General features: G+C 43.2%; 1 protein-coding gene across 1 annotated transcript in view; it reads right to left on the reverse strand.

Moving 5' to 3' along the window:
* ARL8A (ARF like GTPase 8A) overlaps window positions 1–25,704 on the reverse strand; it is a 222,894-nt gene that overhangs the window by 14,887 nt on the left and 182,303 nt on the right. Inside the window, exon 6 of the mRNA XM_078644165.1 lies at window positions 3,107–3,177. Coding sequence (XP_078500291.1) covers window positions 3,107–3,177 — 71 coding nt within the window. The remainder of the gene's footprint in view (window positions 1–3,106; window positions 3,178–25,704) is intronic.

The raw sequence follows: 25,704 nt of genomic DNA on the forward strand, positions 1-25,704 counted from the left end.
AACTCCCTCTCTGCAGCCCAAGTTAACTGTGTATCAAGTGTCACCTGGCATTACCATCAGCCCGCGGAGCTTGGGGGAGCCAGGAGCTCACCCCCGTGAGTACATTCCTCTGCTGTAGGCGTCTGGCGTCTAGGATGCATGCTGCGGAAAGGCAGGGATTTAGACCTGCTCCAGGAACCACAAAACGTGCTCCGAGCGCGCGGGCTCACCCCGCGGTGGAGCTCACAGTGTTTACAGGCGTCGGACACATGTCGAAGTGCGCAGCAACACTCGTGTGTGTCCTCCGGACTGAACCTTTCTCGGTTGATGTGCTGTTTCTACTAACCCACCTGTTGGCGACATGACGGAGCGTGCAGCAACAGTAGCTAGCCATACAAGAACATTAACAAGCACATGTTTCCAGGATGCTTGTTTTGATGCCAACACACGCATAAGCAGTGAATGGGCACCACACTTTTTTTTGCAGTTTTATATAGGCTCTGTGTGTGTGTGTATGTGGCTCTGTGTGTGTATGTGTGTGGCTGTGTGTGTCTGTCTCTCTGTGAGTGTCTGGCTGTGTGTGTGTGTGTCTGGCTCTGTGTGTGTGTGTGTGGCTGTGTGTGTCTGGCTCTGTGTGTGTTTGTGTCTGGCTCTGTGCGTGTGGCTCTGTGTGTGTGTCTGCCTCTGTGTGTCCGTCTGGCTCTGTTTGTGTGTTTGTGTGTGTGTGTGTCTGGCTCTGTGTGTGTGTGTGCGTGTGTGGGCTGTGTGTGTGTGTGGCTGTGTGTGCGTGTGTGTGCTCTGTGTGTGTGTGGCTGGCTCTGTGTGTGTGTGTGGCTCTGTGTGTGTAGCTCTGTGTGTGTGTGGCTGTATGTGTTTGTGGCTCTGTGTGTATGTGGCTCTTTGTGTGTGTGTGGCTGTATGTGTGTGGCTCTGTGTGTTGGGGGGGGTGTGGTGTGTGTGTGTGTGTGTGTGTGTGTGTGTGTGTGCTCTGTGTGTGTGTGGCTGTGTGTGTGTGGCTGGCTCTGTGTGTGTGTGTGGCTCTGTGTGTGTAGCTCTGTGTGTGTGTGGCTCTGTGTGTATGTGGCTCTGTGTGTATGTGGCTCTTTGTGTGTGTGTGGCTGTATGTGTGTGGCTCTTTGTGTGTGTGTGGCTGTATGTGTGTGGCTCTGTGTGTTGGGGGGGGTGTGGGGTGTGTGTGTGTGTGTGTGTGTGTGTGTGTGTGTGTGTGTGTGTGTGTGTGTGTGTGTGTGTGTGTGTGTGTGTGTGTGTGTGTGTGTGTGTGTGTGTGTGTGTGTGTGTGTGTGTGTGTGTGTGTGTGTGTGTGTGTGTGTGTGTGTGTGTGTGTGTGTGTGTGTGTGTGTGTGTGTGTGTGTGTGTGTGTGTGTGTGTGTGTGTGTGTGTGTGTGTGTGTGTGTGTGTGTGTGTGTGTGTGTGTGTGTGTGTGTGTGTGTGTGTGTGTGTGTGTGTGTGTGTGTGTGTGTGTGTGTGTGTGTGTGTGTGTGTGTGTGTGTGTGTGTGTGTGTGTGTGTGTGTGTGTGTGTGTGTGTGTGTGTGTAAATGCAATAGGTCTCCATTTGCGGGAGATTAAGCTATTGGCATTGTAAATGACAACGCCATTTATTTATCTTTTTTCAAAACCAACACATACATAAAAAAATTGTCATTTACAATGCCAATAGCTCTAATTTTTGTAAAGGCGAGACCGTTGCATTGTAAATGCCTGTTTTCACTGGAAGCCAGTGAAGCTTCGATAAGGCACCCAAGTCAGACTTGAACTTTGGCACTTTCTTAAGAAGGTGACAGGCTGCATTCTGCAGAGTCTAAAGCTTATTTGGAGAGCATTGTTTTTTGCCCAAATGGAGGACATTACAGTATCCCAATCTGGATAACACTAATGCAATGACAACCAATTTTCTGCAAATCAAAAGGAGTAAAAGGCAGAACCTTCCTCTAAGTTCTCAATAAGAAGAAACATGACACAGTTAATATGTTTATCTGATCCATGACAGACAGATAAGAATCCCAAAATATCTCTAAGTGCCTAACTTTGGAATCAGATACTGGCAGAGGAGAAGGATTCATAGTACAAGGCTACGAAGATTGATTCCAGAAAGAATCCTTTCCAAATAGGAGAAACTTTGTTTTTTCCAAGTTCAACTGCCACTCATCCAGCTGACAATTGCACACGTGCATCTGCAAGAATGGTCAGCGACCTCTTCAACATTGATGAAGATCAACACTACAATTTGAGTGACGTCAGCATAAGTACTGTTAGCGAGTATATGCTTCTCAAGGACCTTCACCAGAAATGATAGACGTGAAATGGGTCGATAGTTTTTCTCTTTCTTAGGGTTAAGTCAGGGTTTTTCAGTAAAGGAAGAACTGAGGATTTTTTCTACTCCATGGGGAAGATACCTGCCCTTACAGTGGTGTACCAATAGCCCCACAGCCCCTGCAGTGCGCAGGAGGTCCCTGAGCTCCAGAGAGCCCCTTTCGGCACTGTGCATGGGCAGAGGGCCCCTGGACTGAGAGCTCCTGACTGATTCCAGAGCATGGGGGGGGGCCCTCCTTTTACTTTGCAGGGGGGGTCCCCTCAAGTTTTGTTACGCCACTGTGCCCTGATAGTGATGTTTAACAAAGTGGTAAGAACCGTGGCTAACTTATCAGCTATGTCATTTAATACTTTGGGCGGACAGGGATCTGAGGGGGCTCCTTATTTGGTGTGACCGATTAACTCCAGCACTTGATCAATACTGAAAGGTGGCAAATTGCAGAGCTCACTATTATTAAGGCTTGAGTAGGCAGGCTCTGTGCTTGGACCCATAAAAGATCAGGTAGAACCAAATTCACCATATACTGCCTCAACTTTATTTTTGAAAAATTCCACCAGCTTATCACAAAACATCTGGCTGGGAAATAGGTAATTGGGAAGATTAGGGCTAGAGAGGGCTTGAACTGTTTTAAAAGCTCTCTCAAAGAGTTTTTTTCTGTATAATGATTTGTTTTCTCCACAATAATACATTTTTAATGTTCCTCAATATATTCATTACATCTACATTATTGATTGTATTGCTGCTTTTAAAACACACTATATCATAAGATTATACAATATATAATTGCTACATACCAATGTTGTCCTTTTCTTTACAAGAAATGGAGTAACAGCAGATCTCTCGGTCCTGGATTGCTGATAAATTCCTGTTGATAAAATAAAAAATATTTAGTGAAAGTAGTTGATACTTTCAGTGTCCACCTTTAAAATTCATACACACATGTGAATTCCTAGAAAGAGATACAATGGATTGGCTAAGCAAGATTATTCCACAATAATTAAAGAGGACAGAGAAAGGGCCAACACACAAAAAATGCAACCGAGGGACACACCCTTCATTAATACAACAATAATTAAAAAAAGCCCAATGATTAAAGTTGATTGGTCTGTCTGATCCTCATTGATCTTTTAACCGTTTTTTTCCTTGGTATGCTAAAGAATACCCTACCCCTGCTTCAACACTGACAGTTAGCAATGCTACTGTTCACTTTAGAAAGGACTTAGAACCTAGGTTTTAAGTGGGGGTGCTTAGAGTGTCAATCCAGCAACTCCAGATTGTTCAAAACACAGCAGTTAACCTCTAGTTGTGCCTGTGTCTCTGAGATTGGGCATCTGATCACATGTACTGTTTTCTTGCTGCGGATCACGTCATATTCAAAGTTCTCTTTATGGCTTTTCAGCGTAGAAAGGGAATGGTCCAGAGGTACTCGGTACTACAATATGTTCCATGCCATCTGCTGCATTCTTCATCTTTGTGTGGCCTACTTCATGTTCCTGAGAATAAGGGGAAAAGGGTGGGTCGCCACATTTTTGCAGTCTTATTTAATCAATGTTATTTAATCAATCTTTGTTGGCGCAACTCATGCCTCTCACTACCTCCATTTCAGTTAGTAGTTTAACACCTAGATCTTCAGAAATGACATTGTTTTAGGAAAGTTGTTGAGATTTCCAGCAGCACAGTGCTAGCGGAAGGACTATGCATTGGCAATGTGCACTACTTATAGCAAAGTGAATTCAAACCCCACTACTGGATTATGTGAAAAGTAGACGGATCCGGGTTTTGTTTCTCTATAATATAAGGAAAAAACTATGGGGCCCATTAGGATGGCGGGCGGATTTCCCCCGCCAGGCTGGCGATAGCCCCCGCCAGCCTGGCGGGGGCAATCCACCCGCCAGCCGCACCTAAATTCCCCTCGCCATATTAAGATGGCGGGGGGAACGTGGCGGACGGAAAGACCATCCGCCGGCGACTGGGGCGGAAAACGTTTAATATGGTGGCGGTGTCTATCAGACACCGCCAGCCATATTATGATGAACTTGTTGAGTTGCCTTTCCGCGGCGGCGATGCCGCCACGGAAAGGCATGCGGTCTTCACTCTGGGGGCCCCATGTGGGCCCCCAGAGTGAAGGAGGGGTGGGGGGTGCACATAAGGGGGTACCACAGGTGCCTGCCGCTTTGTCTATGCAAATGCATTAATGCATTTTTAGCATTGTGGCGGGCGGTGCAGAGAGCATCGCCCGCCATAATGCTAAAAATGCCATGCACATCCTAATACCCCCCACGGGACCCCCGCACTTATGGCAGGCGGTCCCAAACCCTGGTAGGATGACGGGCGGACAAAGTCCACCCGTCATCTTAATAGGCCCCTATGTATCAGGCCAGTCCGAAGCCTTGTGGAAAAGTGTAGGACTAAGAACAGACCTTTGAGGGATGCCTTAGACATCAGCCCTCGGGAAGGAGCAGATAAAAGGGAGAAAAACGTATTGCATACAATGATCAAAGAAAGATGAAAACCAAGCTAGGGCCTTCTCTTGAGTTCCTGCAGAGTGTAAGCGATGCAGCAGAGCAGACTGAGAGGTAGTGTCAGTCAAGGCACTTAAGTCTAATTGCACCAAACCTGCACTGTTCCCTTTGTTTAGCATCTTGGGGATGTTATCTGCCACTACCATGACTGTGGCGCCAGTGCCATGTAAAGGACGGAATTCTAACACCTGCAAGCTCTTTGGAATTTTATCCAAGTTATGAAACTCTATACAAATGCTACAATACAATACAATACAATACTCTTAAAAATGTACGTACCTTCTTAGTGTAAAATTATATCTGATAAGGACTTGATTAGGGCCCATCTAAAAAGGATCAAACAATTCACGTGCAATAAATAAACAAATTAACAAAAAGCAAAAAGGAAACAGGTGACTCTCTAAATACCTGGGCCAAATATGCTTCTATTGCAGAGTGTCCTGGACCCTCCCTTAAATGGGTGCAGAACTAACAGTGAGCCAGTGTCATAGATGCTTATTAAAGCTTGGCTTGCACGGGATGGCCGGTTGTTTGATAATGATGTAAAACCATATTGCCCAAGAACTTGATAACGAGTTCGTGAAAAACGATGGGTTATTAGTGTGCCTCCCGTGTTACAGAAGAACGTGGGGCTCAATAGTTTGCAACTAGTTTAATTGTTGGTCCACCTGTTTGACGTTAGGCAAAGAACTGAGGTGGTTAGTTAGTTTTGTACTTACAAAAGCAAAACTGGTTAGCTTAATGTCAGACAGCAATTCACGGCTCAGTTGGTTGGGATGGATCACTGACATAATATCGATGGACATAATATCGACTATCAAAAATATCCTTGACAAAATATCGACAGACAGAATATCGACTTTGTATCTACAAACAGGTAAGTACAAAAATATCGAGTATAAAATATCGTTTACAAAAATATAGTTTATAAAAATATCGACTTTATTAGAAACAATGTTAAATTAAATTAATATTAAACATTAATTACTAAATTATACTTAAAAATACTTAAATTACCTTATAATAATTAAATAATTAATGAAAGTTATAAAAAAAATTACAATCATATTTATTAAAACATATATATATATAGTAACATAATATAATAAAATAATATCCAATATTATTACCGTAGGATAGCGGAAGTGTAAAAATTACTATTCCCACTCCAAAGAGTGCAACAGAAGGGAAAGCGTTGGATAGCGTAGGGGTAAAAATTACTATTCCCACTCCAGTGAGTGCAACAGTAGGGAAAGCGTTGGATAGCGTAGGGGTAAAAATTACTATTCCCACTCCAGTGGGTGCAACAGTAAGGAAAGCGTTGGATAGCGTAGAGGTAAAAAATACTATTCCCACTCCAAAGAGTGCAACAGTAGGAAAAACGTTGGATAGCGTAGGGGTTAAAATTACTATTCCCACTCCAAAGAGTGCAACAGTAGGGAAAGCGTTGGATAGCGTAGAGGTAAAAATTACTATTCCCACTCCAGTGGGTGCAACAGTAGGGAAAGCATTGGATAGCGTAGGGGTAAAAATTACTATTCCCACTCCAGTGGGTGCAACAGTAGGGAAAGCGTTGGATAGCGTAGGGGTAAAAATTACTATTCCCACTCCAAAGAGTGCAACAGTAGGGAAAGCGTTGGATAGAGTAAGGGTTAAAATTACTATTCCCACTCCAAAGAGTGCAACAGTAGGGAAAGCATTGGATAGCGTAGGGGTAAAAATTACTATTCCCACTCCAGTGTGTGCAACAGTAGGGAAAGCGTTGGATAGCGTAGGGGTAAAAATTACTATTCCCACTCCAGTGGGTGCAACAGTAGGGAAAACGTTGGATAGCGTAGGGGTAAAAATTACTATTCCCACTCCAAAGAGTGCAACAGTAGGGAAAGCGTTGGATAGTGTAGAGGTAAAAATTATTATTCCCACTCCAGTGGGTGCAACAGTAGGGAAAGCGTTGGATAGCGTATGGGTAAAAATTACTATTGCCACTCCAAAGAGTGCAACAGTAGGAAAAAAATTAATTAAAAGTAATTAACAATTTAATATAATAATCAATTAAAATTACAAATTACAATTAATTTTTACTATTAGTTACCTAGTTAAATTAATTTCAAATTTACAATTAATTAAGTAACAATTAAAAATTAATTAACAATTAATTTAAATTAAATACAAATAAATACATTGAATTATTTAATTAATTATGAATAAATTACTTCACACCCTATTCCCCTATAAACTCACAACCCGCTACAAAAAATAAATTAGTAAAATTAACATAATTAGCAATTAATCAATTAAATAAAATTAATTAGCAATTAAAATTTAATTATTTACCCATAACAAATTAATTAACAATTATTTCTAAAAAAATACCAATAAATATTTTTACATATTTAATTATAAATAAATTACTTTCCACCCAATTCCCCTATAAACCCACAACCCGCTACAGAAAATAAATTAGTAAAATTAACTTCATTAGCAATTAATCACTTAATTAAAATAATTGCCAATTAAAATTTAATTAATTACCAAATATAAATTATTTAACAATTAATTAAAAATTAATACCAATATATAAATGTACATACTTAATTATTTATAATTAAATTACTTCCCACCCTATTCCCCTATAAACCCACAACCCGCTACAGAATTAAATTACGCAAAAGATAAAAAAACAGAATTCATTAATTAAAATTAATTATAACATAAATACACACTTTTCACACATATAATAACATAACAAACACTATAAAAAATTCAATATTATTAAAAATTCGATAATTTTAATAACCTATATTATATACTTCGATATTTTAACTTTCTATATTTTTAACATTCGATATTACATTACTTACCTTCAAAACGATATTTTTGATATCTATTTTCTGTCCATTCGATATTTTGTCCAACCTATATTTTGTACTCAATATTATGTCCATTCGATATTTTGTAGTCGATATTATGTCTGTTTACCGGTTGGGATAGGTAAGACTCGGAGAAGACAGGATGACTTCACCAATAACTAGATTTACAGTAGCCGATCAGACAATCAATCAATTAATCAGTTTTTGCCATTTGGTAACAAATGTTCTGAATGAATTAATAGTTTGGAACCGATTTATGATGAAGTGAGTGAGTTAATGGTTTGTATTTGTCAAGACATCACTGGCAAAATAGGGACAAAAAAGTAAATTACCCCATCTATCCAAGATTCAAAGAGACCCACATCTAGCTATAAACAGAGGATAGCCACAGTCTTACAAATGTGTCTTCTGGAGCAGAATCCGCACAGACTCACTTCCCCCTGCTATGTTACGTGGTCTTGCAGCTACTGCTAATGGCCAAATAAACAAACACATAAAGATAAAAGCCCCCTGACAAACGGTCAGCGTGTTTATGGTGGTGTAAATTTTGATACATTACAGCAATGGACAATATCACAGATATTTCCTTGGTTGTAGTCCATTTACTGTAGCCTTACAGCCACCTTCCAAGGGCTATACCGGTTGTTCAAGGCCATGAACCTGAGTTATAAATAATGTGGGAAGAGGCCTTTAGCACCAGGTACAGCCGGAGACAGAAGGGCTATATGGCTACTGGAACATTCCACCCACTAAGGGTAGAACGTTCTAAATTAAAAAGGGAGAAACATGAAGCCAAACATTGGAATGCTGGAGCTCCGGCATGCGTGGTAAAGACCTGAGTGGTAAAGACTTGCATGGTAGTGTCGCCTGCGCGGTTAAGTCTGTGTGGTAAAGGCATGTTGGGTTCTGGCTTTGTGGTAATGGCTGTTTCCCAACAATGAATGCTGCACACTGACGACTGGACAGGGGCTGATAGCTTCAGATGTTTTTACTCCAGTTCCACGTCATTTTATCTGTCATACTGCACATATGACTCATTCTGTACAATAGTCATCTATCGCCTTAACCCCTTGTATCAACTACCAAGCCGCTGCATTGCAACTTACACAACACAAAACATTTAGAGAATAAAGCGTGTTCAGAAATCTCATACATGTACATGGCGTAGCAGGAGGCCATAAAATGTTGCTTACCTGTAATATCAGTTTGTAGCGTTTAGTGCTGTTTATTTACATGGTTTGTATATTCTTGTGACTTAGTGTTGGGCACAGATGATAACTGTTTTTGTTTGAAGTACGGGTGTCAGTTCAAGGTGACTCGTATCCTGGTGCACTATAACATACGCTCCATATCACATTGCATTTTTTCGACCGTCAGGTTCAAACATATGTTTCAGAGCTCTTGGACTGTGACACTTTACACAGATTGCTTAGAGGTAACCAATACACAGTGCCACAAAGGATACACCACATCTCTCCCCTTACTCAAAGAAACAATTCAAAACTAATGGAACATGAACATAACAACATATGCATTGCAAAAGGCCTGAAGATGACTAAAATACATGATGTACTTACGCAACCACTTGAACGCCCACTTAGAGCAAATATGATAAGCACGATGAAAACACACATTCCTCCGCATTGAAATTAGCTAAGACCTATAACACAAACTACATACAACAGTTCCTTTTACAGAAACAAAACACAAAAACACATTGAGGACAGCAACACATCATGGATGTGTTTAGAAACGTACATTAAAGTCCAATAAGTACATGCATATCACACACACACACACACACACACAATCAGTAACTAATGCAGCTAATGAAATCTGAAAATACAATAATTTTCCTGAGGAAAGCAAATGATTAATTGAGTGGGATGGGCTGAAGTGTTTTGTGCTGTAGTAGAGTAGTGTTGTAAGATGTGGGCTAATTTGGGGTAGTGTGTTATGGTGTACAGTGGCATGCAAAGAAATGAAGTGTATAGGAATGCGTTACATTGTTTGGTGTTTGGGGAAATGTGGTATGAAAATCGTGCAGCACAAAAATGAAAAGTGTGAAATAGGTCAAGTTGTTGAATAGTACATTGATGTGGAATCAGATGGCAATATGTGATGTTGGATTCAATTTGTTGGGATGTGGTATGTGCTGCTGATTTATTGGGGAGTATTGAGGTAAGATGGTGTTTGGTGTGATATGATGTGAGAGCTCAGTACAGGGGAAACCCACAATCCAAGAAGAGTATATGTTGGGGAAGGACTGAAGAAAGGTAAGTGTCTCACTTGCTGTATGTGAGTGTGGTGTTCACACATACATGGATATACATGTGTGTGTGTAACAAAGTGTGAGTAAGTGCACCTGTTGTGGTGTCCCTTCCTTATGACTTCCCTTCTTGGCAATAATCAGCATCATATGGGATCACCACTATCTTCAATGATCTCCCTGGTGTGCAGAGATAATTTCTGACATGCATGATAGTGACCATTCCTAGAATATTGCTGGTGACCACTGGTATCATTGTGATGGCTTTTGACATATGTTTGCCGTCCAGAGGGAAATCATTGTCATCTAGTATGACCATCTTACTCCAGGTAATTTGGGACATTGTCTACAGTCCTGAAATTTTGACTGACAAATCTTTGTTTTCTGGAATGTTAATCTAATAAGTTCAATGGAAGTAAAACAAACCTACAGCACCCAGAATGCATTAGGGTATCATAAAAAAAAGCCCAAGACGGTAATGATTGTCTGTAATGCTCTAATGGGAGGTGGCCAACCTATTTGCATCCCTACTTAGAATTTGTAGGACAGCAGTGTAGTCAATGAAGGCTGCACCAGTATATTGGTTCTCATATATATATATATATATATATATATATATATATATGACAACTGCATTCGTCCAACATAAACCGGCACTCCCCAGTGTCACAGGGCACCACCGATCCAGCACAAAACGAAAGCCGACCCAGCCATCAGGTGAAAAAGGTGTTTATTCAAATAAGATGCATCGCCACCCGCATAACGTTTCGGCCTACCCAGAGGCCTTGGTCACATGACGCTGGGGATAAGACAACCCATTTTTAAAGTGCTAGTGCATGCTTGCGGAATCAAATGATTGGTTCATCACAGAGATCAGGTAATAGACATAAACAACATATGCAATTCCAGCAACTAATTTGTCACCACTATTGTTAATCATATAGAACAATGTTTGTTAGTGTACAACCACCACAATAAATCACTAGTGTGCAACAACTAAATGGGATATTTACAATGAAATTATTCCAAGCAAAATTTGCAAAAGTTGTCGTATCACTATCAGTGAAAAAAGAGTGTAAAAAAGGAGGGAGAAAATAAATACAAAAGAGAAATAAAGATTTGTGAATAATGCCCTCTCTATTTATTTATTTATTTATTTGTTTATTTATAAAGTTTTATATAGCGCGGACTAGATCCTGAAGGATATCAGAGCGCTTTACAGTTGTAGGGAAGGTAACAATCAGAATTTGAGTCAAACATGGGTAGTAAAATAAACAAAAGATCAATAGTTCACGCATAACAAATCAAATATAGTCCAGAGAGGAAAAAGGAGCTATATGAAGTAGCGTGGTGATATAAGGGTATTAAGTGAATAATCAAACATGAATAATAGTCAACAATATAGTAGAATCTAAACATGAGTTATATGGGGCTTATAAGCATTGAATCAAGTGGTAAGCCTCTAATAAACATTTACAATCCTGAGTGCTCGCTCGCTGGGGAAGAAAAATCATATACAAGGGTGAATCATACAATACAATAAACGACATCTTTCGGGCGGAAAATAATGTACAAGAAAGGTATATATAATGTCCGTCCTATTAAGGTAAGAACTTCTTCATGAGGAATTTCTTGCTTCCAATTTGAAGGCGGTCTTGGAAGACATAATCCGAATTTCGGGTGGAAGAGTTCCAGATTTTTGGAGCAACTCCCGAGAAAGCTCGGTGGCAAGTTCTTTTTTTGCGGAAGGTCCGTGGTTCCAGGAGGAGGGAATTAGCACTCCTTGTCGATCTACCTCCTCCAGATAATTTTCGTTTGTGTGCCTTGTGCCTTGATGCTGGAGGGGAACTGGTTCTATTGCATGCTTTTGAAGAAGTGAGAGAATTTCCTGTTTGAGGAGCGTTAGATGTTCCGTGGACATTGGACGTTGTGTGGGCGGTATGGTTGGTGGAGTTGCGTTAAGTTCCAGGCAGTAACCATACTGGATAATTTGTCGTACCCACCTGTCTGCAGTGATGGAGTTCCAGACAGGTAGGAACTGTGAAAGTTTTCCTCCGACCGGAGTTGAATGGTCTGGAGGGAGCGGAGGGAAGTCATTGTTTGGTAGTAGGGGAGGTTCGGTTGTTGTTACCTTAACCTCTCCCCTAGTTATTGTTTCCCCTGTACCCTCCCCTAAAATATCCCTTGTTGGGGGATGTTTGTGTGGGACTCTTGTAGGAGGAGGAGGTAGTGTCTGTGCTAATGTATTTGGATCCGCCCCAAAAAAAGGAGGGACGAAAGGAACCTTGTGGTGTCTGAGATTGTAATGCCCCCATAGATTTTGCGGTCGGCGTCTTTTTTCATTTTTTCTAGAGCTGTGTCCACAGCTGCGCCAAAGAGGTGTTCTTGATCGAACGTCTGATTTAAGATAGTTGTTTGCACTTCCTGTTTAACAGAAATGCGCAACCATGCATGTCTGCGAAGTAAGACACTGGTGTTAATAGATCTAGATGCGGTGTCTGCTGCATCAAGGGCACATTTGATGGATGCATTTGTAATTAACTTGCACTCTTGGACCGAATCGTTAGCTTTGTATTGGTCAGGTAGATGTTGAATAAGATCTTTTAGCTCATCGTAGTGAGCTCTGTCATATCTGGCAAGCAATGCTTGTGCATTAGCTATTCTCCAGTGATTGGCTGTTTGGGAGGCAACTGTTAAACCTGATGCATCCAGCAGTTTAGACTCTGTCTGGGGGTGGAGCATCACCAGAGGTTTGAGAATTAGCACGTTTTCTTGCATTGGAGACCACTAAAGAATCTAAAGGGAGTTGTCCTTTAATGTAGACTGGGTCGTTAGGGGGCGGATCTAAGATCTAATAATCTACAAACAATTCGGGAAACTAACACAGTGTTTAATAATCCCACCAAAGACCTATTTATACACTCTAGTTGTGATGGTTGAAACATTGATATTACCCTAGTGGGTTAATCTAACGTGTCCTATCAAATTAAATTGTCAACCTGAATCTCTGTGGCATACAGTTCAAGAATACTAATCAAATTTTACACAAGTGTAATTAAATCGACCACAAGTATCTAAAATAAAATAATTGATGTCGTGAGCAGTGTTGACAAATAATAACGGCTAAAGATATTTTAAAATAATCCCTCCCTAGATGGATAGTGGGAGTGTAATGGATTGATGGTTCAAAATTCATTTTCCAATAGGGGAGACCTTCAAAAACAGTTCTGTAGCAATTTCATTTTGAAAAACAAGCCATCCACCAAAATATGGTGATGCTAAAAGTCCCCAGATTAAGATGTAACAGTAGATGTAACTAGTAAAAGCTGATGTAAGCCACCTGATATTTACAAATGGGTATAAAAATCCACACTGGTATTAAGGCCACATGGGGCCTTTGTGTCTAATTCAAGGATGTACTGAGTCTCAAGAGCTCTCAAGATTGCTTCAGGGTTGCCACCTCTCCGTAAGGGTGGAACTGAGTCAATGGCAAAATATTTCAGTAAGTGACTTTGTTGGTTGTGATGCTCCTTGAAATGCCGAGCCACATGATAGGTGGAATCATCAGTGTTGATAGCCCTAATGTGCTGGAGTATCCTCTTATGCACCTGCAACTTCGTGCTACCGACATATCGCAGGGCACAGGGACACTCCAGCACATACACTGTGTACTCGGTCTTACATGTCAATTGTTTTGTAATCAAACGTGGAACATCAGAGAAAGGAGTTAAATACTTAGTCACACTGATACCATGTTTGCAGGCTTTGCAAACCGAACATTTTTTAAAACCATTAATGGCTTTATACCAAGGAATTGTGACCACCTCAGGACTGGATTTGACCAACGCATCACCCAGCGAGTAGGATTGTCTACAGGAAATGTCAGGTCTTCCTGGCATGAGAAGACCAATCAATGGATCGGAACTAATCAAATTCCAGTTTTTAGTGACAATCTTCCTGAGAGACTGAAACTGGCGATTGAAAGTCAATACCAGTCTCACCGGTTGGTTGGCTTGATCAGTTTCCAAATTGGGTAGTCTTCTTGGTTGTAGAGCTTTCTCTCTTGACATAGTATTAACCTTGCTGATAGCTGAATTAATTAGACTCAGAGAGTAACCCCTGGCTAAAAAACGGGCTTTGCTTTGTTGTTGCACCATTGTGCACTGATCTTCCGCGCTACAAATACGGCAAATGCGCAACATTTCCCCGTAGGGAATGCTGCGGATTAAATGTGCCGGATGGTTACTTTTAGCGTGTAGCAACGTATTGCCCGACGCGGCTTTCGAAACAAGGTGGTATGTAATTTGTTGTTGGAAATTACAATTTTGACATCCAGAAAATCTATGCAAGTTTGACTCATGTTAAAGGTGAACCCTAGGTTGTAAGCATTATTGTTGAGTAGTGCAATGAAGTCGATTGCCTCCTGTTTGGTGCCCCGCCAAATCAGCAAAATATCGTCAATGTAACGATACCATTGGGGCACGCATTCAGACATAATCAAAGAGTGTTTACCCATGAGGACCTGCCTCTCCCAGTAGCCCATGTGCAAACAGGCATAACTGGGAGAGAAGCAGGCCCCCATGGCAACACCCCTGATCTGCTGAAAGAATTGGTTGTTAAAAGAAAAATAATTATTGTTCAAACAGAATGAAATCATGGCAATCAACATTTTGTTATGTTCCACAAATTGCACAGATCTATTACTCAAAAACCATTGTATCGCTCTTAGTCCATCTAGATGTTTTATACTGGTGTAAAGAGATGACACATCAAGTGTAATCAACCAATACTCGGGTTTCCAAGTCACAGTCTCAAGCTTTCTTAACAAGTCACTTGAATCCTGCACATACGACGGTAAGGCAGAAACAAAGTCTTGCAGAAGGAAATCAATATACTTGGTGACATTTTCCAGGAGACCATCCCTGGCGGAAATTATCGGTCTTCCCGGAGGATTGCAGGCATCTTTGTGTATTTTGAGGATTAGGTAGAATACCGGCAGTACTGGAAAATCCTTTTTCAGAAATTTTAACTCATCCAAACTTAGGAGGCCGGTACTTTTCCACCCCAACAACAAACTGTAAAGGTTACTGTGTGCCAATTTGATCTCAGAAAGTTCACATCTTTTGTAGCAGGAAACATCATTTAATTGTTTGTACGCTTCCTCCAAGTATAACAAACGTGGCCAAAGGACAACGTTGCCACCTTTGTCGGCTTGGCGCACTATGATGGAATTATTGGTCTGGATTTTGTTGACCAAATTGAAATACTTGGTGTTGTGAATCTTTTCTTGATGTTTGGATCGAAGAGTCGAAATATGTAAACGCTTGATCCCATCTATCGCCAGATCGTGAAATACATCTAGGTTGTCATGAAGGGTTGTTGGAGAAAAAGTAGACTTTGGTTTGAACTTGGTTGGACATGGCGCATTATAAACCACAGCCACACCTTGTGTCTCAGACAACGCCCCTTCTACACCTAGAGAAGTTAAATCTTGAAGTAAATTGAAGTCTTTGGCAATAGAACCTAAAGCGGCAGACCCTCCGCCTGTCACAACAGGTTTTGTTGATTGGTGATGCATCAGAAAGTATTTTTTAAGCTTGAGTTTGCGGATGTATTTGAAAAGCTCGATTCTGGTTCTGGAATAACTGAAATTGTTCGCTGGACAATACGTCAAGCCCAAAGAGAGAATTTCAATGTCAGCGGTAGTAAGCACAGTAGGAGTCAGATTGATAACTGCTGGGCCCTCCACCATGCCTTGTTCATCCGTCACCGTTACTTCGCCTTGGTCCAGCGTTTTTTGGGATAGAATTTTTTCTTTCTTGGTTGATCGCCCTCGTCCTGCTTTGCGGCGCTGTTGTCGCTTGTGGTTCCGCTTTTGTTTGGCTGTTTTGACACCCCTGGGCGCAGTGTGGCCCGCCTGTCTTGCCTCAGGCAGTTGACCTCCTGGCCCAGGGAGAATTTTGTAAACCCCAACCTGGGGTCTCTTAGGGTGCTATCTGTATCAGAACCACTACCGGGAGCGGAACTAATGTCTGAACCAGATGAATAAGCAGACAAGGCTGAAGGACCAGCGACAGCCACTGAATTATTTCCAGGGTCCGGAGAAATGTTGGCTGCTTTAATGGCGTCATATTTTTTTGAAAATGTGAACACGCGACCTTGTTGGTAGTCCATTTTGTATATAGAATTAGAATGCTCAACTTTCTGTGACCCCCACAACTTAGAAGTCACCAATAAACGAGAAAGAACTTTTCTTAAAAAAATCAAGTAATGAAAAGGAGCATACAGTAAAGCATAATTCATTTATCAATTATAAACAGTCTCTCCAATTCACACAAAAATATTGTGCAAGGAGTCTTAAAATCTCTTTTTTTAATCAATTATTCTTTATTTTCTTTTTCATTCAAATGCATCAGCCTAGCCAAGGTGTTTCGTTCAAACATATACTTCCTCAGAGTTGTAAATTATCTCTTAAAGATAACTGAAGCAATCTTCTAATAAACTTCATTAGATGCATACGCTGGTAGTCCCTGTAGCTTCTGTTTGGTCAAGAACTTTTAAGGATTATTGCCTTCTATCCATACTGGAATGCTCTCCGCTTGAGTATGAGAAGCCGTCTGTCTAAAGAATAACTGATGTAAAAAAGAGATTTCAAGTCTCAATGCACAATCATTTTGTGTGAATTTCATGGATCTGGAGTGACTGTTTATAATTGATAAATGAATTATGCTTTACTGTGTGTTTCTTTTCATTACTTGACTATTTGCATCCCTGGAACAATGATGGGCATTCTTGATATATTGTGAGCATCCTCGCCCCAATTGTGGCAGACCTGGCATAACGGTGGACATCCTTGATATATTGTGTTTGTGCTTACATTAAGGTGTCCAGCCTGGCATAATGGTTTCCAGATTGGCATTACGGTGGCCCTCGCATAAGGGTGAAATGTATCTTTATAATGTGAGGATCCTTGGGGACATGGCTTGACACTGATAGAAGATGGCCGCTCCCTGAGGGGGCTCCGCAGCAGCTCGGAAGGAGTGTCTGCTTTTCCGAAGGACCTATACCTCATAGCCGCAAACTGATGAAGTATTTGGCGATGTGAAGGACTCTGAAGATGTTTTCCGCCCTTTTACTAATTTAGTGAGCGTTCTTTCTAGTCAACTGCAGCCGGCGCGTCTCTCCTCATGGGACTCGGACCCGTCATTGTGTCAAACACAGGCTGCTGCATATTCTCGTGAGGGGTCAAATACTGCATCTCTTTACTCAAAAACTTCAAATCTCTACTAATATTTCAACTCCTGTTTTAAACAACCAGTAAATGCGCATTGTCTATATGGGATGTTAGGACAGGGAACAGTATTATAATGGAACTCTTCTATTCACCCCAAAATGCTCATAATATACGCATGGCTGAAACGAATACGGTGTGGGACGATATGACACAGTGAATCTTAATTTGATGATTCGAGAGTCATAAAACTGGTTGTTTGGAGAGTATTCATTTGCTACGGACCATGCTTTTCCCCTCACAAGTTTAGTGCCTAACATTATGGTCATTATGGTCACTGTGGTATCATGTTGCTCTACAGCAAAGTAGCAATAATATTCAAGGTTTCATTTTGAATCTAAACATACAACGTAATATTCACTGAACCTGCCACCTCTTGACTTCCTGGAAATTGTTTCTGATACTTCAATGGCAATAAATCTAGACTGTTGATAAAGGTGTATCAATTGTATCTCTACACACTTTCGTGTTCTTGCATTGACACAACGCATTTCATATTCCCCTGTTGCTGTGTTTTCACTAGTCTCAAATCTTATCCAGAATTTTATGGGGTGAACGAAATCCTTACTTCACATTGTTGCCTCTCCCTTACTGTTTATATCTTTGGCAGACCACAATCCTTATTCTGTTGTTTCAGCAAATATGGAAAACTCTGGAGGCAATATACCACTCCCCCAGATGGGAACATCGGCAACATCATTCAGTACTCTACCTTCCACCAACAATCTTTCTCCTAAATTGACCACCTCATCTACTCTACCTTCTGGTGAACATGTCAAAAAAGATCCTCCTTCACCTGCTACGTCTCCTCCACCAAATGCTATGGATGTGCTTCTTGAGAAAATATGTGCTCTTCATCCCTACATGGAGGAAACAAATAAATGACTTCAAGCCTTAGATGACAAGTGGTCTACTATGGAAAACAAGGTCATGTAAATTGAGCAGCAAGTGGACTCTGTCCAGGTTGTAGTGAGCCAAGTTCCTTCAATGAAATCCAAAATGTAATGTCCCCAAAAACAGGTGGAAATCTTGAGAACTGCAATCAACACAATAACTTGCGCATATATGGTGTTACAGAAGGCTTGGAAGGCTCAGATCCCATTTCATTTTTTAATCATTACTCCCATAAGTTCTTGATATTTCCAATTCCCCTGTCTTGAACATTTAAAGAGCACATCGTTTGGGTCACTGTCCAACTATGGCGTCCTCTTCAATCAAACCTAGAGGTTTGATATTTCTTGGAATATACAGATTTATTGAAGGTCTTGCAAGCAGCTAAACTCAAGGACTGCATCTCGTGGCAAGGTTCTAAAATCTTTTTATCTCAAGATTTATGCCAAAGAAACAGCAGATAGAAGGAAGAAATTCCTGGATATGAGACCAGCTCTTTGTTCCCTTAATGCTAGATTTGGCCTCTTCCATCCCTGCTTTTTCAAAGTCACATTTAAAAACAGAACTACGAATAACGATGATCCTGCTTTACTACAAAGATTCTTAGATCACTGCATAGAGGAGGATATAGAAGTGTCTAGACGTGCCCCTGCTTAATTTTGGGATGCCAATGGCTTAATGTGCTCTCTCTAACAGAGTTTGTTGTTTTTTCTCTTTTTTCTAGCTTCCCTATATGATTCTCACTTGTCGTGTTTTTCTCCTCTGTTAGATGCGGTGATTTTCATACATGATTTCTATCATCCCCGGTCTGCTTTGGATGATGTCCTCCCTCCCTGGTCCACCCTTGGTTGCCTGTTTTATTTATTTATTTATTTTCTTTTTTTTTAACTTTATGTATAATGCTGACAATCAAGTACATTAATATATAGCGTTTATTGAACAATGCAATTTCACAGTTGGCATCACATGTATTGACAACACCCTGTGCAGCATGAGCTTATAAACAAGGGACCTCCACCTTCTGATCACGCAGCTAAGGGTGATCTTATGGGTTGGTGGTCAGTTCTTGTTGGTGCATATAACTGGTAAAGGTTCCCAAATGTCTCGGGTCGAGATCTCAGAGGCATTAATTCCCAGTAATTAGATAACTGTTCATGGCGGTAAGCAATGCCTTTTATCCAGTCTCTCATTTGGGGCTCCGGGGTGCCACCCCAGCACATTGCGACCCTGCGTTTGATGAGGAGTAATAGCAAGGCGGTGAGTCTGCGAGAGCTATTGGGTATCTCTGCCATGTGCCCTTACAGACCAGTCAATGGAGCCGGAGGCAACTGTAATTGTATGATTTCTCCCATCACCCGGAAGACCTCCACCCAGTACGCTGCAACTGCTGGGCACTGCCAGGCAATATGAATGAAATCTACTGCATCTGCATAGCATCGTGTTCATTGAGAGTCTAAAGATATACCCATTCTGTGTCGCAGTATTGGGATGTGGTAGGTGCTATGTAAAAATTTAAAATAAATGAGACACAGCCTGTAGTTCGGGGACAGTAATTGGAGCTGGCCACGACAAAACAAACATTGTGCATCTGTGAGTGGGAGAGCGAGGTCTCCCCCCCATGTCTCTCAAGCTGGTGTTTGTGTTACAGGCGAGGTACGTTGCATACTTTGGTACAATGACGTGATAAGTTTCAGTGATGAGGCGGTGGTGTAGGTGAATTCTTATGCGGGCAGGGTCGCCGGTGGTGCTGGAAATGTTGGAAAGAGCTCGCGGCACGTCGCTCGCAATTGGTAATACAGAAATGTGTCCAACGGTGCGTTAGGTGAAGGGGTCCGATGATCGCACAAGTGATCTCCTTGAAAAAGATCAGCAAAAGTATGCATGTTGAGCCTGTCTGCTCAGCCTTAGGCACCACCATCTTGTAGAGAGGGTATAAAGGGGTGTTTCTTTATCAGGACTGATGGGGCATAAAGGAGAGGAACACCTGCGTGCAGCGCCAGCCCAATCCATGCCCATTCCAGACATTTTGGGGTGTCTATTTTGGAAACGGGCTGTTTATATGGGGCAAATAGGGAGGTTGAGAGGCCAAGGAGAGACCGCGTCTATCTCCACTGCGACGTGCAGTAAAATGGCATGGGATGTTTCCAGTAATGTAGGAAGTGTGCCTGGGCGCAAAGCGCGTACAGCTGCAAATCTAGTGCGCCTAGCCCTCCCTGAGTTTGTGGCAGGGTCAGCAGCTCAAATTTAACCCGGGATTGTCATCCTGCCCATACCACAGCGATGAGAATCGACGTGAGTCGTTTGATACAGCCCTGTGTGATGGGGTGGGAATGTTTATGAATAGATGAAGAAATTTGGGCAGACTCACCATCTTTCCAACGGCAATTCGGCCCGCCAGGGATAATGGTAGCTTCCTACATATGGGAATGCGTTCCTCAAACCATGCCATTGCTCTGCCAAAATTGCCCCACCACAGCTCAGTCAGATCTCGGCTAAGGTGTATTCCTAGATATTTAACTGGCCCTGTTGCCCACTGGAGAGGGTACTCTACGGGAAATAGGATTGTGGCTTTCGTTAGTGGAAGAAGTATTGACTTGGCCAGTTAATCTGGACTCCAGACAAGCCACCGAAGTGTATGAGTTCACGGATTAGTGGGGATAGGTTATGTTCCGGTATGATTACATAAAGTGTGACGTCATCCGCATACAGAGACATAGTGAGGCTTCGGGTTGTGTATCCTACCCCTCGGTTCACATAATGTTGGTGAATGTGCGCAGATATATGCTCTATCGCAATAGCAAAAAGCAGGGGCGAGAGGGGGCACCCCGGCCGTGTGCCCCTGCTGACCGGGAAAGGTTCTGATATCTGCCCATTTAGCCGTATTTGGGCGGTGGGCAAGGTGAATAGGAGACACCTTTCAGCAAGGAAAATGGAACCGATGCCCATTCTAGCCAGGAGAGGGAACAGGAATCCCCATTCCAATGTATCAAACCCCTTGGTTGCATCAAGCAAGGCCGCCAGTGCTGCTGTGTTGCGTTGCAGGCAGTGCATTACCGCAAACATAGTTTGGAGATTATGTGCTGTAGAGCAGTCCGGTATAAAGCCGGACTGATCTGGCCTGATCATTACCGGCAGTAGTAGTTGTAATCTGTTCACCAATACCTCCACAAATATTTTTTTATCGATGTTGATCAATGATAGGAGGCCTGTAGGAATCGCCCTGAGCAGCAGGCTCGTCAGGCTTGAGGAGCGTGAAGTGTACAGCTTCCCTCATGGAAGGTGGTAGTGAGCCTACTTCTAGCGTATCACGGTTTACCTCCAGCACCTGGGGAGCTGAAATGTCAGAGTATTCTTTGTCAAAGGATGCAATCAGTCCGTTCATGCCAGGGGCCTTGTCTGGGGAGAGACCAGCAATGGCCTGTTGTATCTCCTCGGCGGTAACAGGGGAGTCCAGGAAGTCTCGGTGTGAGTTGGAGAGCCACAATAGTTAAATGGAATCAAAGTATGTTTGCAATTCCGAGGGGAGAATCTCTCAGGAAGTGGAGTATAATTTAGTATAGAAGTCCACCATGATGTGTAAGAGATTGGGGGTGTGAGTGGTGTTGGCCTTCTGAGTCTACCAGGCCTTTATTGTAAGAACACGCACGCGGTTTCTGAAGTAACCTGGCAAGTGTCCTGCTCGTGAGTTCGCCGTCACCATATCTGCACGGTTGTGTTTCTTTGCCTAGGAATTTAACTTCCCTAGTTGCTTCCTCCTGATACGCTGTCAGTTTACTACGGATGTCAGCTAATATCTTAGGGTCATTAGAGTGATGAAACTGAGTCCCAAGTGCGGAAATGTCTCTTTAAAGTTTTGAGAGTGTTCCTCGGATGGCTTTGAGCAACCCGTGTTGCTTGTCTATGCAGACACCGTGGATAACCACCTTAAAGGCATCCCAAAGTGTGGCGGGGGAGTGGACTGTATTCTGCGCAAAGTTTTCCTCGATGGCAATGCATGTCTCTTCTCTAAAACTTGATCTCTGAGCGCATTCGGAGGTAATCACCAGGAGAACTTGGTGCTGGTGCTTGTGGAGGGCAGAGAGTCAATAGGATCGGTGCATGATCTGAGAGGGTGTAGGGTAGATGAGATACTGTGGGGTTCCAGGGGAGAAAAGTTTTGGACTTTAGCCAATAATCAATTCTTGACCATGCTTTGTGTTGTAGGGAAAAACAGGTGCCCTCGCATGTATCAGGGTGTGGATTGCGCCATACATCTAAGAGGTGGTTGTCTGTGATGATCGTCGTGAGTGTGGATGCCGCTTGTGGGTGAGGCCGTCTGGAGCTCCTTGCCTAATACATATCATCTATCTGTGGAACATTGAAATCGCCGCACCAGAGTACCGTTTGTGGGGTGGTGTTGGCGATCCGTTGCCAGACATTAGTGAAAAATGCCGGATCGTCTGCATTTGGACTGTAAACGGTGGAGACTATTTCGGCACATATGGAGTTTGCTTGTTAGGATAATGTAGTGTCCTTCAGTGTTACATATGTATTGATTTGTGGTCCAGGCCAGGTCTTTGCGTATTAAAATGCACAACCCCCTTGCATAGTTAGAATAGGGGGAGAAGTACGTGGGGCCCCATCCGCGAGTGAGTAGGGTTGGTAGTGTATTCTTGAGAGGTGGGTTTCTTGGAGTAGGCAAATGTCTATGGTGTGTCGATTAAGATAGGCATGCACCAGACATATCTTTCTGGCATCGTTAAGCCCCCATATGATCCAGGATAGTAATTTGACCGTGGCCTTCTTATCCAACCACATATAAAGGAGATATGGTGTTGCGGTGATATTTGTGGTGTGTCAGTGTGATTTTGCCAGCCCTGTGTAAGACTGTGTGAGAATATGCTGGTGTGCCAACAGTTTTAGTGCTAACAATGAACTTGAGGTAACAAACCCTCAACAAACCCCCCTCCCCAGAACTCCCCCCCCACTCCAACCCCCCCAATTAGGTTGAGATAATGCCCCCCGTAAACACAACTTCTGCAAGTCATCCCAGGTGGTAGTGGAGTCACCGCGGGGTCTACACGCCTGGAGGCTGGGTGGCTGAGCATAAATGTGGAGCCTTCCCACCCTGTACACTGTTATGTCCCAATGTAGTCACAGTGTGTGTGAAAGACACATTATATTTGTCTTTGTTGTTCTTTCTATTGATACAATGTTTGTATGTTAGCCACGTGTTTGGCGATATGAATTTGTTGCCTTAATTCTGCCACCACCCTTGTTAATGAGCGTTTTATTAGATTTGTAATGTGTTTTTATCTGACAATTATATGTCTAATAAATTATCAATTTTTCTGAATTGGGTTTGAAATAAGGGCCTCTTTCTTTTCTCTCTTTCTGTCTTCCTCTCCTCTTTGTTTATTTGAGTGATAATTTTGTAGTTCTAATTTGTAGCTTGTTCTTGAAATTTTGTACCTGAACCTTCTGTTTGGTGTTACTATAATGTGTCCCTGGTTCAGGGGTATTGGACAGTCTCTGTCATTGTTAATGATGGCAAATTTAAGAGCCAGTTTCAGGTCTGTAAAATGGGCTGCCTTGCTGTCTAGGGTGATATTCAGCTTAGCTGGGTAGAACATGGCATATTTGATATTGGTTTTTTGCAGAAGTTGTTTTGCTGGCAGGAACTCGTGGCGAGCGGCCGGCACCGCTAAGATGAAATCTGGGAAGAAAGATATGGCATCTCCTTTGAATTGGATGTGGCCTACCTCCCTGGCCCATCGCAGGATAGTATCTCGATCTTTATAATTTTGCAGGCGTGCTATGATGGGGCGTGGGGGGGGGCCCTGGTGGAGGCCGTGGCCCTAGCGATCTGTGAGCTCTTCTGACAATGAAGACTGGTGACAGATTGGGGCCAAAGAGGTCTCACAGCACTGTTTCGACGAAGTCCTCCATTCTGGAGATAGCTGTGGACTGGGGAATGCCCATTACGCGGAGATTGTTGCATTTTGAGCGGGCTTCAAGATCTTTGTTCTTTTGTTTTATTAGCTCTAGTACTTTTTCCATTTGTAGCATAAGTTCAGTGGCGGCTACTTGGTTGTCTTCCATTTCAGAGACTCTAGTTTCTACGTGGGCGAGTCGGGTATAGTGTTCGTCCACCCTGTTTTTTACTCTGTCCAGGCGGGAAGATAGCATATCCAATTTAGCATCAATGTTCCTTAAACAGGATTTAACGTCCAGTAAACATCCTGGCTATCAGGTCCTGTTCTTGGTCTTCTGGGACGCTGTCCTCTGACAGCGAGGCACTGCGTTTTTCTCCGCTTCAGATTCAGTTTGCTTGGCGCTGCGTGATTTTACAAAGCTAATCTTAGACTGCCTGACCCCTGTTTTCCCCATGATTGCAGGCGTGTAGGTCAGGCGGTCGCCGGTTCTAAGTAGCTTGAAAGGGGTGTTTCTTGCTGTCCCTTCTCAGCCCCGTATCCAGTGGTCGCCAAGCATTCCGATCCACCCCCAGTACCTCTTCGTTATCTTAAGGTGCACAGTGAGCAGTCTTTGAAACAGGGTCGGGACCACAGGTTGCATAGTGGCTGCAGGTCTGGTGTCCCCAGCATTCCTGGGCCCTGGGTCTGACTGCTCAGCGGTCTGAGGCGTTTGGGCCAAGCGGTGGATTCAAGCTGAGCGAGGGTGAAGCAGTTATGGGCAAGTGGCGAGTCACAGCTTCCTGCGCGGGGCCCCGGAGATTTATGGTGCGCAACGCCTGCATCCCAGAATGTGTTCTAAGGAAGGGCCCGTGGGCCTCGCACTATGGTGGACGTGGGCTGAAAGCCCCCTCTCCTTCTTTTTTTTTTAAAAAGAGGGGGTTTCTTTCCTCCTTGAAGATAACGGGTGGTAGCTGAACCTCTCTGTAGGTGTGACGTCTGGGCCTATCAGGCCCCTGCAGGCCGGAGTCAGCTGCCAGATCACGGGCCACTGCGTACCTTGATGCTGTGGGGTCACCGTCCTCGGGCGCGGGGTCTATCCCACATGATACAGCGGGAGCACTGCGAGCTCACCAGGCGTCGGGGCGCCTTCACGCCATTGCGTCGGCACGGTGGTCTAGAAGGCACAGCAATGGGGGGACGGAAGATAGGGTCGGCACATTCGCGATCACATTCAGGCCTCTGCAGGCCTCAACTCACTGCTCCTTGCAGCCCAGCGCCTCCGCATGCAGTTCAGGCAGGCGCAATCTCGACGCGTCGCCCACAGTGACCAGGCCCGAGCGATGTTGCAAAGTTTTTGACGCCCGGTCAGATGTCGGGACTATACGGTTCAGCTGGTTCACCTGGGTGATGCAGCCGAGCCCTCAGTGCCACACGGTCTCTGGTTTGGTGTCTTCACCCCACGCGCGAGCTGCCTGCACAGGCCGCAGCCCACTCCCAGCCACGCACTGCCAGTGGCCGCGCCGGATAATGCTGAGTGGTGGGATCGAGTCACCTTGCCGATACCACTGGTGCTCATGGGGGTCAGTGCAGGGATGGATGGCCTCCATTATGGATTAATTGTGGTGGATGATAAGCTCAGCCGGCGGAGCTCACCT

The sequence above is a fragment of the Lissotriton helveticus genome, chromosome 5_1 (assembly GCF_964261635.1).
Source record: "Lissotriton helveticus chromosome 5_1, aLisHel1.1, whole genome shotgun sequence".
NCBI lineage: Eukaryota > Metazoa > Chordata > Amphibia > Caudata > Salamandridae > Lissotriton > Lissotriton helveticus.